General features: G+C 43.8%; 2 protein-coding genes across 6 annotated transcripts in view; one reads left to right on the top strand and one right to left on the bottom strand.

The window, feature by feature from the left end:
- RAI2 (retinoic acid induced 2) overlaps positions 1–2574 on the top strand; it is a 43800-nt gene extending 41226 nt beyond the window's left edge. For both annotated transcript variants that reach the window (XM_039714232.1, XM_039714233.1), the window contains one exon: positions 386–2574. In XM_039714232.1, the coding sequence (XP_039570166.1) occupies positions 491–2161 (1671 nt within the window). In that variant the 5' untranslated portion in view covers positions 386–490 and the 3' untranslated portion in view covers positions 2162–2574. The remainder of the gene's footprint in view (positions 1–385) is intronic.
- An 11519-nt stretch (positions 2575–14093) lies between these two features.
- SCML2 (Scm polycomb group protein like 2) overlaps positions 14094–15690 on the bottom strand; it is a 69858-nt gene continuing 68261 nt past the window's right edge. For all 4 annotated transcript variants that reach the window (XM_039714437.1, XM_039714438.1, XM_039714439.1 and 1 more), the window contains one exon: positions 14094–14924. In XM_039714437.1, coding sequence (XP_039570371.1) covers positions 14799–14924 — 126 coding nt within the window. In that variant the 3' untranslated portion in view covers positions 14094–14798. The remainder of the gene's footprint in view (positions 14925–15690) is intronic.

The raw sequence follows: 15690 nt of genomic DNA, 5'->3' as shown, positions 1-15690 counted from the left end.
GGGGTTCTGTTGAGTTAAAACAACATGCTGTCACTCAGCTCTCATGTGCATTGTCATTATGTGAAGCTGTGTTTAAAAATGTGCAACGGGCATCCTGAGTCCTTGTTTCAGGCTGTGTACTGAGAGGGTTTTTTGGCTGCAGGCAGTCCTTAAGGCCGTGTTTATGGCTAAATATAAGTTCCCCAAAATGTTTCGCACAACAGTGAGGGTTGTATGCATATCCTGCATCTCTGTACATACAGTACACTGTATTATGGAGCCGTTAGCTTGAAGTGTGGAAACGTTTAATGGCTTTTCTTTGGTGACGGGTTCTTTAAAGGCAATTGCAAATATTATTTTGGGGAAGAGATTTATGTGGTGCCTAAAATATGCTTCTGGCTTGCAGGCCAAATTATGTCGGTGCTGATGCTCCTGGCAGCGTGGAGCCGCCGCGGGTCCCACTGACAGCGATGTAGAGGTGGTGCTGGCAGAGCCCAAGAAGCCCTGCGACATGGAGGAGCTGTACAAGGATGCCCCCAACCTGCCTATGGATGTCACCAGCTCACCCTCGGCGATGGCCAACAACAAGCTGGAAAATGGGGTGGCTCAGCTGATCACAGCAGAGGCTTGGAACATCAACTCGGCCGACCTGATGAAGAAGGCCCTTTCCCCGCTGGTGACAGTCCCCGCACCCTCCATCCTGACGCCACCGGCCGAGTCCCAGAGCGGGGTGGCCCTGAAGGTGGCGGCCACCGTGCTGCAGCCCATCTGCCTGGGGGACAGCCCCGTGGTCCTGCCCATCCACCTGCAGGTCGCCGGCAGCGCAGCCCCGCAGATGCCAGCCACCAATGCCGCCACCCCCTACGTGATGACAACGCAGGGCCCCGTGCCGCTGCCCGTCCTCCTGGAGCAGCATGTCTTCCAGCACCTGAACTCGCCCCTGGTGCTGCCCCCGGGGGCTGCCTGCCCCGCCAGCCCCCTGCACGCCGGCCTCTTCCCCGGCACCGCCACCCCCGTGGGGCAGCCCCAGCTCCTGGACCCCAAGCCCTCCGGCCAGGCGCAGGAGCCCGTCCTGCCCCCGGTGTTTCAGACTCCGGGGTTCGCCGCCGTCCTTCAGGACCTGTTTCCCTCACAGGGCGCCCTGGGCTCAGCCCCGTGTCAGCCGCCCCCCGACTACGCCACCCTCCCACCGCAGGCCTTCAGCTCGCCCCTGTCCCCGCTGGTGCCGCCTGCTACGCTGCTGGTGCCCTACCCCGTCATCGTGCCCCTGCCCGTGCCCATCCCTATCCCCATCCCTGTCCCCATCCCTGTGCCCCACGGCGCCGAGGCCAAGGCGGCCCCTGACCCACCCAAGCCGCCACTCTTCACCCCGCACTCCTGCAAGGGCACCCAGACACCCCTGGAGAAGGAGGAGACGAAGCCCTTCGAGCTCCTCCAGCCCCGGGAATTTCCCCAGCTGAGCCGTCACACTGTCATCAAGATGGGCGGTGAGAACGAGGCGTTGGACCTCTCCATGAAAGGGCCGCCCGCGCTTCGGGCCAGCGAGGCGGTGCCGCCGCCGCCGCCGCCGCCCGAGGACGGGGCGCTGGACCTGTCGCTCGCCTCCTGCCGCAAGCCGGCGGGGCCGCACGGGGACGCGGCCGCTCCGGGCCCTGCCACCACCGCCGAGCTCGCTGCCCACCCCGCGCCGGACAAGCTCCCCGGGCCAGCCGCTCCCTTCGGCTCCTGCAAGCCCCCGGAGGCGGCGGGCAAGGCGGAGGGCCGGGGCGCGGGCGGCGGCGCGGCCGAGCTGCTGCGGCAGCCGCAGAAGTGGCTGGTGGAACAGGCGGGCAGGGCGGGCTGCGAGCCCAAGGCCGGCAACAACATCGAGATCGTCAGCACCTCGCAGACAGCCAAAGTCATCGTCTCCGTCAAGGATGCCGTGCCCACCATCTTCTGCGGCAAGATCAAGGGCTTGTCGGGGGTCTCCACCAAAAACTTTTCCTTCAAAAGGGACCTGCCCCAGGACTCGGTGCTGCAGTGCTACGACGTGAAGAGCCCGCCCGAGCCCCGGGACAGCGCCGAGGCCCTCAGGAAACCCGTCAAAAACAGGAGCGTAAAGCTAAAGAAAATGAACTCGCCGGAGATACATATTCTTCCAATCAAGAAGCAACGGCTGGCTGCCTTTTTTCCAAGAAAGTAAATTATGGGTTTTTAGAATTTTAAGATTATTATGAGAAGAAGAAGAAGAAATAATAAAAAAAAAGATGCACTCGGTTTTAAACTCATTTAAAACTTTAAACTATCTTTGTAAGTTATTTTTGGGGGAAGAGGGAGAGGATTGGATGTAGAGGTCCTATAAGCTGGGTTGGTTTGGTTTTTTCTTTTGTTTTTGTTTTTTGGGGTTTTTTTTGTTACCAAATTTTGACTTTTCATGGGAAACTGAATAAAAAAGCAACCTATTTTTCAAGCAGATTGCACATTTTGCAGCTTTAATGGAGTAAAGGATGAGTCAGAGGGGTAAGAGCTATTTTCACTGCCACAAAGTGCTTTGATGATGTAACTCTTCATAACAGTCGGAATGGAAATTTCAAAATAAATGTTTGTACGTGCTAATTGGTTGCAGCATTCTTTTCTCATTTCCGAATCGCTTTCAGTCTACAAAGGAGGTCGTGCAAAATGTCTGTAAGCTGTAAACCGCTGCATCTGACTTGTGATGAGCATAAAATGTTAAAAAAAATAGCAGGCTAAGAAAAATGATCTTGTCCCGCAGCAGTGTCAAAGAGCGTGTCACAACAGCTGCTAACAATGCACCCAGTGAGCTACCACAGGAGTGAGAGTGAGCACCACAGCCTAGTGCACACCTGAGACAGGGTCACTGTGAGACACCCACAGCAAACCATCTTCAGTAATGTTATCAGTCTTTTAAAATAGAAAAGCCTAAAAGTCAAGGGAATTCGGTTGCCAGGGGGCAGGAAGGGAAAAAAAGAATCACGTAATTTTTCCCTGCCTGACTACAGCTATATGGAAACATTGTTTATTGTTAGTTTTCTACATTTCTTTGATGGCTGAAATCAATGCACATAAAAGAGCAGAGCTGTGTAACTTTTATCACTCAGCAGTGTGCAAAGCCACCCACATCAATGGAGAAATGTGAATGTACAATTAAAATAAAGTTCTGCTGGGTTACAGTTTTGCACTTGTCTGTGGAAATGAGCTGGAGGTGAATTACTGGCTGTTGGCTTCAAAGTTCACACAGCTCACTGGTAAATACAGATCCTGACAGAAGGACAAATGCGAGAGCAGGGGGACAGTTTTTGGAGGGCGCTGAGTTTTTTGTGGCTATACCTGTAGAAAACTTTTGATGCAATTTCAAATTACATGTTCCTGGCAGGGCACCAGGACTATCTAAGTAAAAAAAGCCATTATAAAGCCATCGGCTGGATGCCGTCACACGCTAACTGTGCCTGCCTTTGCCTAGCTGCCACCAGCCTATTTCTAAGACTCCCCTCGGACAGATTTGGGAAGCTTTTTGCAGTTGTTCATACAATGAGAAGTTGCTCAAAGGAGCAGCTTCAGTGTCTCAAGTCTACTCACACCTATAGGCACCAGTGTCATGCCAAAATCTGCTGCAATTTTTGATAGCAGCAGACACCAGTTCAGTATTTGGAAAATGAATCTGCACTATGAGGTTAGGAAAGGCATTATGTTTCTCTTTTCCTTGGCTGAAGGATCACTGCCTTCTTGCTTAATACAAAAATGGAAGACTTTCACGTAGGCATAGCATCAGTTCTGTCAAACATTTGCTTTTTAAGTATTTTAAAGCCTTTTATTTTTCCCTGAGGTGGCAGAACTGACAATGTTCAGAAGACCATAAAGTGTTGATGGATTCATTAATGTTTAGTCGTCTGACTGTATTTTTTTAAATATCTTTTTTTTTCTAATTGAAAAGACTCAGCTACTTCATTTTTCTCCTTCCAAGAAACTGCTAATGAAATATGTCATCTGTTTATTGCAGTGCAGAGGCTGAGGATTTCAGCGTCCCTTGGGATGGCCGTCCCAGTTGTCACTGTCCGCTTCTATTTCAGCCCGCCCATTCTAGAGTGTCAAAAAACCTTCTGGTAATGTGAATTTTCCCCAGGGCTATACCACAGTAAAATAAGGCGGTCACTGAATTGGCTACTGTCATTTTTATTTTGCAGTTGACAGAAGCAAGTTCAAAAGAAGTTTCATTTCTTTTTTTTAAAGAAGTGTTTCACACTGGTGGTGGCATCTGCTGCACCAAGGGCCCCAATCCTTGCTGTCCTTGTGTGAGTCATTCCCTACAGCATCCTCAGCAGGCAGAGAAGGCATCCACCCACTGCTGCCCCTCCTGCTGGCCACAGGATAGCTGGGACAGGCAGAGCTGGTCGGTTCCCCTGGCTGCAGGTGCTCAGCTTTTCCCTCCTCTCCTTCAGAGGCATTTACTGGGAGCATCAATGCCGAGGGTACCTCCCAGCCCACTCTGCACACAGAGAGGTCTGGTTTAACTGAATTTAGACCACAGGCTCCAGAAACCCTGACAACAAATTAGCCTGAATCAGCTTTATGACATTATAAGCCCATACAAGCACTGTCAAAACACCCAATGCCTGAGGACAACAAATTGAGTTTAAAGCCAGCTGGTGCTGGTTGTAACAGTAGACCAGACCAGCAGCCATGTGGCTAAATCTTGCCGCTTGGAGGAGTAACTGCAGCCTCGTCCTTCTGAAGCAGGGTGGAGGAAAACCAGGGCAGGCTCCAATTATCCCAGCATCCCTCTGCCACTTCAGGACAGCCTGCCTGACTTTACAGGGCCAGGATGGGCAGGCTCCCTGGCACTGCCAGTTGCCACCAACATCCCCAGAGCCTGTGACACTGGCTGGAGCCACTCCCCTAGAAATGGGTAAGCAGAGCAGAAGGGGCTCACCCACCCCACTGCCTGGCTTTTCCATTGCTTAAACTGCAGGGGCAAGGGGAATATTCTCAACAGCATCTTCCCAGGAAGGCTTAGGACAGCTGGCATTCCCTTACCCTGCTGCCATTTCATGCAACCCCAGGCTTCAAGGCTGTGCCATGGGAAGAGGAGCCACACACTGGCACCTCTCCTGCTGCTGAGCTCATTGGGCAAATGATGCTAAGTAGGGACCACTGGCCTCCCACCACCCTCGTGTGTGAAGCACAAGTCCTACATCCCATCAGCACGGGGGAGAAGCAGCCATAGAACAAAGTACTTAATTACACCAAGATTGAGCACTTTCCCCTCCTCCTCCTCCTCGCCTCTAGCAGCAATTAGAGATTTTGTATATTGGGCCATTAATTTTCTACAGGGCTACATTTTAACTGCTTCTGAAACTTCTGTATGAGGAGAAGGATGTGGAGCTGCACTCATGATATATGGAGCTTCCATTTCTGGTGGCTGTTAATGGAGACATTAATACCTCTAGTGAAGTTGAAGGGAAAGTCATTAAGCTGTAATGGTAGGAGGAAGACATGTTACAATGATGAGTATATGGAAGATGTAAAAGAGGGAGAGAGGAGCCGTGCCCTCAGGGGCACGCCTTGTTAGCTCCAGTCTCTATGTGACTTGGACTTTGGGTGTGGGGTCTTAGGGAGTGAGTGAGAGGCTAGAAGGTTGTGGGGTTACCTTTCCCTCTGCTCTCTTCTCCCTGTCAGGCAGGGGCTCTACAGAAATCCAGAAACTAAATCCAAGGCAGGCAGAAGGGCTGCACATCTCAGATGAAGGCCATGGGACAGAGCAGCCTCGGGGGCAGGAGTGCTCAGATGTAGCAGCTTTCCTACACAGGCTCAGCCTTTCTCCAGTGCTGCCCAAAGCACAGCTGCAGAACCAGGGGTGCACACCTAAGGCTTCCACACATGGAGTTAGCTGTTGGGAAAATAAATTAATCCAGAAGAAGAATGAGCAGCCTCTCAGACAGAAAACTTACCTGGACTGGGCTGCTTCTAGGTTGGGAGGACACCAAACAGTCAGGTAAGGCACAGACAATCATAAGTGCAAGGAAAAGGTGGAGAATAGGGAGAGGAAAGTAGGCAATGGAAGCAGGCAATGGAAGCTGAGATCCAAGCCTGTTAGTATTGTACCTTTATTGAAGTTACCAAGCAGCCAGACAGAGAATGAAATGGAGAAGCAAAAGCCTTGGGCTGTGAGCTGCTGACAGAGAGAGAAAAGAAGGGCATCAGCTTCAAAGACACAGCTCAGGCCACTCGGTGAGAGCAGGGAGAAAGGCAGGCACCGAGCCCAGAGAGGGCAATGCTTTCTTGGGCTGAAGGCAGCCAAAAAGTGAGGGCTGAGGGAGACCATAAATCAAACAACACATGCAGAGCACACAGGGCAGTGCAACCTCCTGCTCCTCCTGCCCTGAGAGCAGGGGACAAAACATCCCAGCAGAAATGCAAAGGGAAGAACAGCAAAGGTAGCTGGTTTTGCCTTTCCCATGCCTGAGGGAACATGTGTAACCTCTATTCTCCTACCACCCACACTCCTATCTGCTATAAAATTGATATGCCACGATGTCTCACGATCAGTGCTCACTTCTTTAACCACTTCGACCCATTTTCTGCTCAGGCCTCCCAGAGCTCTGGGATGATTACACTGCCTTGTACATCCTTGCAGAGGTTTGACCCACAGGGGCTTAAGAATCAGCTTCACACACATGCAGAAGGGCTGCACATCTCAGATGAAGGCCATGGGACAGAGCAGCCTCGGGGGCAGGAGTGCTCAGATGTAGCAGCTGCAGATGAAAGGTTTCAGGGGAAACTGTTTGCTAGATAAATGGCCACTGAGCATGGAAGGGAATGAATCAGAGAAGTCTGTGCCCCTTCACTTGCACAGAGGCAACTTGGGACTGTGATCCGACAACAGTAAGTGACTTGTTAACAGTTCTCATGAAGAATATTAAACAATGAAAGCAGCAAAAAACAACATTGCATAATATCCTGGTGCCAGATGTTTTAGTTTGTTTTTGTGTTCAAGTTTATAAAAACATGTTGAAGGGCTCAGTCAAGGACCTTGTTTTCCTCTGGGGTCTGTTCCTGCCTTCCCAAAGGCAGACAGCCTGACACAGTGACATTAATAATGTTAATTTGTGCACTTTGCTTTTTTCAGTCACCTTTCACTTTTTTTTTCCCAGTGCTTTCTTCCTCCTCTTATTTAAAGTTGCATTTCTCTTAGACTGTACTACATACCCCAATGCTGAAGTTTTCAATTCAGTGTACTCTGGGGCAGTCTGACACACACAAACAAATCCCCTAATTTTAGTGTGGAAAACCTATTTTCCACAGTTGTTAAAATCATGGTATTGCAATCCTGTTAGGAAAATCTGGTTTGTTGTTGAACCATCTGAAACATTTCTTCATGTTTGAGTAGAAATATTACTAATCACTAAAATATTTAGTGGTGCTTTGTGCCCACATACCCCAAGCTCTCTTAGAATAATACCATAATATCCCAGTACTGAAATTATTAGGATTCTTCCAAAGTTATGAAATTAAAAGAGCAAACAACAGGGTACAATCTAATCAAATACCTGGAAGGAAAGACTATTTCTACTTTTTTCCAAGTGGAACAAAATTTTTTCACTGTTTGGAAGTGTGTTTCCAGTGAAACGCTGGCAACAGACACACTGCATCCCTGCATCACCCAGTGTCCCCCCCACTTGCTCCTGGGATTACTAATGTTCCTTAGGCCACAGCTGTTTCAAAACGGTCACATTTTTTGCATTGTTTCAGTATCATCCTTCCCACCACATCCTCATCAACAGTTCCCATCTTTCTTTGCTTAGGAACAAAGTTAGGCAATTATTTGTCTCAGACTGGCATCTCACAGACCAAGGGCAGGACACTGGACACAAAAACAAGGAGTTTATGTACCCGAAGAAAACCCCTAGCAGACTGGCATCTCACAGACCAAGGGCAGGCCACTGGACACAGAACAAGGAGGTGCTTCTCTGTGGAGTTTATGTACCCGAAGAAAACCTCTAAAGTACCACCAATAAGCATGGGAAAGCTATTGATTTTTGAGGTGTCTGATACACACGTAATTTCTCACTTATGGAGGAAAAAAACCCCAAACCCAACCTTACCTGCATTCAAAGTTATAAAGGTAACAAGCAGATTTTTTTTAAAAAAACAAATGTTTCAAAATAAGTATTTTGAAAGTTCAGCCCACAGAGCACAATCCAGTGTAAGACAGCATGTGCCTACCCTTCAGAGACCCTCCACAGCTCAGCCATGATGGCACAAAGCCACCACACTCCATCTTACAGCCCAGTGATGCACATGCCACACTCACCTAGAACCACCTGTATTTGTGTACACGGGGGTCAGAGTGGGGTTAATAGACACCAAGAGAATATTTAAGTGTTTGCTGTCTGCTTTTTGCCACAGCATTCTGTGCAAAAACAAAGATCTAAGAAAGCACAAATATTCTCTATGGATAGAATTTTGGCTAGATATTCTGAACAACTGGACTTTAAAGCCAGACCTCTTGTGTGGTAGAACACAGGACCTGGCCAGCATTGCTTGGTCACTGTAATGTGCACCTGAACATTTGCTTCTCAATGCCAACTTTCAATGCCTTTATTGGAAGACCTAGACAACCAGGTCTTGACATCCCTGACATGGTTCAAAATGTTTATTCCTAACTGTCCCATTAGAAATCCCAGCTTAACAGGAACAGTCAAAGACACAAGTTATCTGTGAATCTGAAACAGTTTATCTTGATATATCCACCTGGTTTTCACCTTCCTAATTTTCCATTACTTCATTCTTCATGTATTTTGCTTCCCATGTTTATTGCAAGCAAACCCTATCACTCATCCCAGCCTTGCACTTCTGTTTTCTTTCAAAACATTTAAACTTTCCCCAACCTGTTCATTTCCTGTAGCCAAACACCACCCAGGCAATTACAATTAATTACAGTGAATACAAAGATGTATGAAAGTAATATGCTTCCTTTTGCTGAGCTGTCCTCTTGAAAACAAATGAACAGCTGATATCAGTCAGGTAAAAAAAAAAAAAACCAAAAAAACAAGATAAACAAAAAAAACCCCAAACTAAAACCAACCAACCAACAAAACCTGCCCCCTGTCCCATTACCCACTGAACCTAATAAGAAATAATGTTCCAATATAACAATTATTAGCAATTATGTTCCACCTCACCCCTAAAGTACAAGCATAAACCAAGGGTAGACTAAAACTGAGCATTTATTTATTAATTTCTCCCACCCCACAATTTTGCTCATATAAGCACAGGGACTTAAATAGAAAAACACTTTGTAGATCACACCTTGAATAACATTGTGCAGGTGAGAGGCATCTGTTCATAACAGAGTATCATGTACATCCCCAGGCAAGGGCTGATATCTGCAGCAATCACTGCTTTATCAGAGATAAAGCAAGCAAAAGCTGCAGACTCCTTCCCTTACTTTTCATAACATGCAGGATTAAAAAGCACATGGGAAGAGCCTTCCTTCAAAAGGGTCTTCATGAGAGGAAACATGTTCTGCAGCACTAGCTTGGAAAGATGGAAGTTGTGGAAGAGTTCAGATCTGTTTGAAAACCTCACTCTTGGAAATCTAGACAGCATTAGCCCAATTGCTTGGGGAAACAGAGTGCCTCCATAACTACTAAAAAAACCTAAATATGAGAAAGGGAAAATATTCAGTAAAATCATGACCTCTTGCATTTGAACACCAGACTTTCCAAGGTGTACCACCATTCATTACATTTTTTCCCACTGCCTTGCCAATTGCCTCAGCATCGCCTGGAAGGGTAGAGGAGTCTGTCTTTCCAGATGTGGACCTCAGAGCTGGGACAGCCAACACTGGGTAATGGCAATTGTCATGGTAGTTTTGTGGCATATTCATCCAGCTGTCACAGCTAGAAAGGAAGCACTGGCAGAGAGGGTTTCTGCCAGCTTCAAGCTGTACATCTGTTCACGCTTGTCTGTTCAGACAACATGGGATGCAATCTCCCCTTCCCCTTGTGCTGGCGTCTGTTTGCTTGTGCTGTATGTCCTCAAAGGCCTTAGATTTCAGAAGCTGGAAATTGAATCTCTGTGGATGAAAATGCCCTTTGTGTATTTTATAAAGAAAAGAAGTAGAGGTGTGCAGTCTTCACTATTAGCACTAAACAATTCCCCTGCAGTTAATGAAAGCTGAAATAAAACTAGCAGTGGTCCATAAAGCTATGAGGAGAAGCAGCTTGTGGTACTCCTCAGCATGTGCAGCAGGACTGGGAGATTCTAGAGCTGATGGAAGCTAATTCTGATTCAAATGGGACAAATTACAGCTAATCAAAATTATCTGCTAGGACAGGGATGGATGATTATGTAAGTGAGGAATTTAAAAGCCTGCTGGATCACTGTAATGGCATATTTTAAGTACTCATAGGACTCTCATCATCTACTACAGCCACAATAATGAGGATTTATTTAGAACAAACCATCAGAGAACAAACTAGCAAAATACTTCACCATTAAATAACCCCTCAACCCTATCTCTGCAGTTTTCACACTAAAAAAACCTAAAAATATATTTAAAATGTTATGTATACAGTTGCAGACTCAGAACACTGAGTTTACAACAGACTCTTCAGATTTTAACAAGTCTCAAAATGGCTCTGCATGACCTTTGAAATAACAGGAACACTGACAGTTGGGGAACACAATCCCAGGATTATGGGCTAGTTAGTAAGCTTTACAGAGTGAAAGATTATAATCAAGGCTTGAAAAAAACACCAGCAATCATTTCACCACTAAAATGGACATGAAATCAGCTTTTGCCTCCCTGCATCACTCTCAGGCAGTTCCAAATGAACACTTTTTACTCACTCCCACGGTTTTACATGTAATAAAGGTAGAGAGGAGGAATATATGACCTTTGAAATTGATCTCAAGGAGGTCTCTCTTTCTTTTTTCCTCTTCAAGCCAAGCCAGTGTAACTCTACACAGCCTCAACTCAGCAGAAAGAGCAACAAAAAGATGAAGAAGCTCATTGCTTAGAAGAGGTTCACACCTCTTCATTCATTTTACTCTATTATGTAACCAGCTGGCCAATCAAAGAAAAAAATACTGCTATAATTCCCTTTTAAAATGTGTTTCTCTCCATGATCCTGCATTAAAATAGACAACATTCTGTAGCTAACAAAAGAAGACTGGAAAACTTGGGCCTGCTGCTGAATGAGGTGGGGGACCTCATTACATAGAACATGGAAAAGGCTGAATTACTGAATACCAGCTTTGCCTCAGTGTACCCATATTTCAATTCTCTGAATTTCAGCTTAAATTAAAGGAAAGACAAGCACAAAGAAACTTTTATCTGATCAGGTTAAAAGTTCAAGATTTTAGTCATCCCCACCTAGGGCTCATTTTTCCCCTACAAAAATACTTAAGATACTCAAATTTAGAATTTTTGTATCATGTTCAGGGCTTACATAATCACATCCACAGACTCACATAAAACTGTCAGAGTTACAGAGAAGGTTAACACCACTTTTTGAAAATTATATCCCTGACTGCAGAGGAAGAAGAGTTTCTACCAATATAACGAGTAATAAGATTAACATCTTTGTGGCTGTGTCTACCACCTGAAATAAAAAATGGTGCATGTTTATCCAAAGCAACAAAAAAGGGAAAGTTGTTCCATCCTTCAAGCCAACACTGACAACATGATATTGTTGTCTTGCACTATCATTCCTACATATGTGTGAAAAAGTCCTACAGTATGGATACTGCCACACCCTACCCTACAGACTTATTCAATTCCACTGTTGCATAGGTGTTCTGTAAAAATAATTTTTAGAGCTGCTAGTCCTCCCAGGCAGCAGTATTTTAATTTCCAATAGTCCCATGATGCACTGAGGAGTTATGGCACTGTCTTCTAAGATGACCAAAAGTTACAGAACCAGATAAACAGATGAATCCATGTTGATAGATGGAAAAGCAACTTGGAGAAACAAAGAGACTAAATCATACTGTATATCAAATAAACACCAAAAAGATACTAAGTATGTTCTGAGAGAGATCAGATGCAAAATGCCTCTGGACTGCTGGTACTGCCAACTTCCAATGTTCATCCACTGCCAGTGACAGTTGTGAGGCTACCATTAACCCAATCCAGGTTCCTTCTCAGGCACTGGCTGATTGCTGGTAACAGTCACTGGAACACGAGACTTCTGTATCACAGAAACAAGAAAGCTTGAAGTCTACAAAGTTCAAACTTACTGCCATTAACTGCTTGGATTTAAAATACTTAATATCTTTATCCGAACACAGCACAAACAGTTTTTATCAGCCTCTTTTCCTCACTGGTTTTATGAGAATTCTATAAGCTCTAAGTTGCAAAATGAGATGTACAAACAAAATAGTTAAATAATTAGATAAGTTCTTACTTTGAAAGCACAGAACAACCCAAATTCAAACATTAATTGCTGCAGATGAACAAGGTTGTAATGATCTTACCCTTTTCATTAAAACCTCCTTATATCAGATGTTTCCACCACCTGCAAAACTGCCAAATGCCAGACCAGACAGCCACCCTTGCCTATGCAGAGAGCACTCACATCCACACAGCATCAAACAGAACAGACAGCTACAACAAAGAACAAACTATTTTATTTTTCTTGCTAGATAAGAACATCCCACTGAAAATAAAGAATAAAAAATATATTCTGTTGTAAGACTCTGAATGCTTGAAACTCACACAACAGCACACAAAGAAATTCTGGTACAACAACATCACAGTTATCTTTGTGCACATGGGTACACAGAAAGCCTTGAACAAATATTTATACCCATAATAGTGCCATGTACAAAAGACCAAACAGAAAATTCAAACATCTTTGTTTTTCTTATGCCAAGGGCAATGTAAAAAATGAAAACTGCTTTCAGTCAATTACTTCCATTTAAATTGTATGGGATCTTTTTATGCTGAAGAACCCAAATTCAGCATAATATAGCATAGAAGAAGTAGTATACAATTATATATATGTATAAACAATATACTAAACACATGGGGCATGATGTTTTCATTACTATATAATTTTTGGTGGAACCATATTGAAGTGAAGTGAGTATTTTTCTAACACCAAGAGAAAATTCTCTGTTTCTTCCATCAATGCTCTGACATTTTCTCACTATAAACAGCATGCCTGTATTGTATCATCTAAGCATACATGCACCACAAAAGATATGCAAAACAAATTGATACAGATAAAATTTAGTGTCAAATGTCTAATGATGTAATAACAAAAACAATTCTCAGGCCCCAAATGACTTTCTGAATTGAAATTGCATTGCAGTCACTTAAAATAACAAAATACTTGGACTTGTGAGTCACAAAATTCACTGTTTTCTAGCAGTACCTCTGCTGAAATGTGATGAGTATCAGTCTATTGGTAAAGAAAGTAATTTTCAAAAAAGGAATTTGTAAAAAATACATTTATACTATATGCTTTCATATAAAAAGGCATTAAGAAATATAATAAATCCTACCATTTTAGGACTACACCTTCCCTAACAATTTTATCACTTGACTATTACATACAGTACATTCAGTTTCCTAAACAGAAAGTATATTTTCTTGTCCCTGATGTATTTTACAACTGGCAGTGACAACAAACCGTTTTATTATCACCACTCATTCTTGCAGCTTATACAAACAGCACCAATTTTACCCAAAAAAAGGTTTATCAGTTACATAGTAGCACTTCCTCACAGGAAATATAAACCCGAAACATTGGAACCAAATGTGTCTTTCCAAATACATATCAGAATATATGGCTCAGAGTTAAGGGATGAATAACCAGGATTATTGCATAGTACAGGGATCTTGCCTGTATGAATAAAAACACCTTTTGATTGTTTGTCACCTTCTGACTCCAAGAACAAATTAAACAGGTGCTAATGGAAGTAATACACAACTAAATTTACTGGTAAAAACCAAGAAATTGTACAGTTCTCTCTGGCACAGTGCAAAGAACACATTAAAAAACTGAAAATATATGTACAGTGTGTACGTATATTTTTATATAGTATGTATTTCCCTGACACATACACGTGTACATATAAAAATCATGAACACATCCATGCCAAACTTAGCAAAAAGATGGAATGTTTAATATGTGGGTGCATTGTTCCAGTGAAATCAGTCTGTCTCAGAAGTGGCTGTTTATACAGCCAGTATGACCTTCCATGAAACAGAAATATTTACTGCCTGCCTAAACTGACAATATATGATACATTTGTCCTCATAACTTCCCAAAGGACTGATAATCACACTTTATAAAAGCTTATATTTGTATTCAGCCCTCTCTTCCATTACCCTTCCTCTCTTCTGAAAGACCAGAATATTCACTACAGAGATGAAATCTTCTATTTTAAGATTTTCTTGCAATATAAAAGTTTACAGCCGCCCCTGTAAAAATTATTAACACCTGATGCTGGTTTAATTTCTTATTTCCCTTTGGGATTCAGCTGTTTTGGTTCTGGATATGAACACATTGGCTGAAGCCTGTAACACAGAACACAATTTCCAGGATTTGGAGAGCATTGTTACCAGACCTGCCCACACCCAGTATGATCAACTGTCCTTCCCTGCCAACTTGCTGTGAAAGATTTTGCAAAAATACTAGAATGTAATACAAATCCCTCCCCCCTTTATCCTGAATGTCTCTTTTACAATTCGAGGCCACTTTCAAAAAATAAAGGTTTCTATCAGCAGAAGCATTTCAAATCAAGCGCTGGCTGTGAACCTGAGAGCTTGGTGTGATCCCAACTCACGTTTGTGGTATCCCCACTGGCTAGAACTTTCCTTGTTTAAGTCGTTCAATGTGGTAGCACAACTTTAGGGCAGGCCCCAGCTTCAGTCCCATATATTTCATTATCATATCACTCCTCAGTAAAAGTAGTGCCTTCCCATCAATTTCCTGCAGAAGGAAGAGAATAAACACAACAGATAACTACTTTAACTATCTGCATGGTAAAGTGGGAAAGTACATTATAGTTGTTTATACTGTAGTAAAAATATATCTACTATATATAAACTGTGAGTTTGAATTTACAGATGACCACTGAAATTTAATTTGTTTTAGTATTTTTTAATGTGTGATTAAATATTTGAGATGTTAAAGAAAGAAAATTATAGTAAATAAAGAAACTGACCAAAGAGCCCTCAGAATTAGGGTTTCCAACCAGGAAAAAAAGTGAATGGGTCAAGGGAAAAAATAAAAAGAAGCCGCAAAGGAAGGTCTGTGCAGTTAGAGATTAAATGATCCAAGGACTGAGGCCTTGCACTGAACCTTGAAAACAGCTGTGGAAGGATTTTGGCATGCATGTGCAAATGGTCACATGGAGGAAAGGACTACAGACCATCTAAATATGGGAAATTAGATCTATTTCCATGTTGAACCAAAGAGATTGTCAGGATCAAGACCAAGGACAACTAGTCAGATTTCAATTGTCTGACTGAGAAGCTGCTGAAATATGACAGTCCTAAGCTCTTAGTACCATTACATACCACAAACAGGCAATTAGTTCCATAAAGCACCATAAAGAGAAACACTCTCTCTTACCTTTTTAAACATAAAGCTGACAAAACAAGTGACACTTACTGTTGTTATACAACTAAGAGTAAAATATAAGACAAGAATCTATATCGGAAGTTATTTTGATTTTTCCTTCCAATCCAGCTTA

The sequence above is a fragment of the Passer montanus genome, unplaced genomic scaffold (genome assembly GCF_014805655.1).
Source record: "Passer montanus isolate IOZ18808 unplaced genomic scaffold, ASM1480565v1 scaffold3, whole genome shotgun sequence".
NCBI lineage: Eukaryota > Metazoa > Chordata > Aves > Passeriformes > Passeridae > Passer > Passer montanus.
Note: the sequence above shows the minus strand (reverse complement) of the source record. Positions and strands in the feature narration are given on the sequence as shown.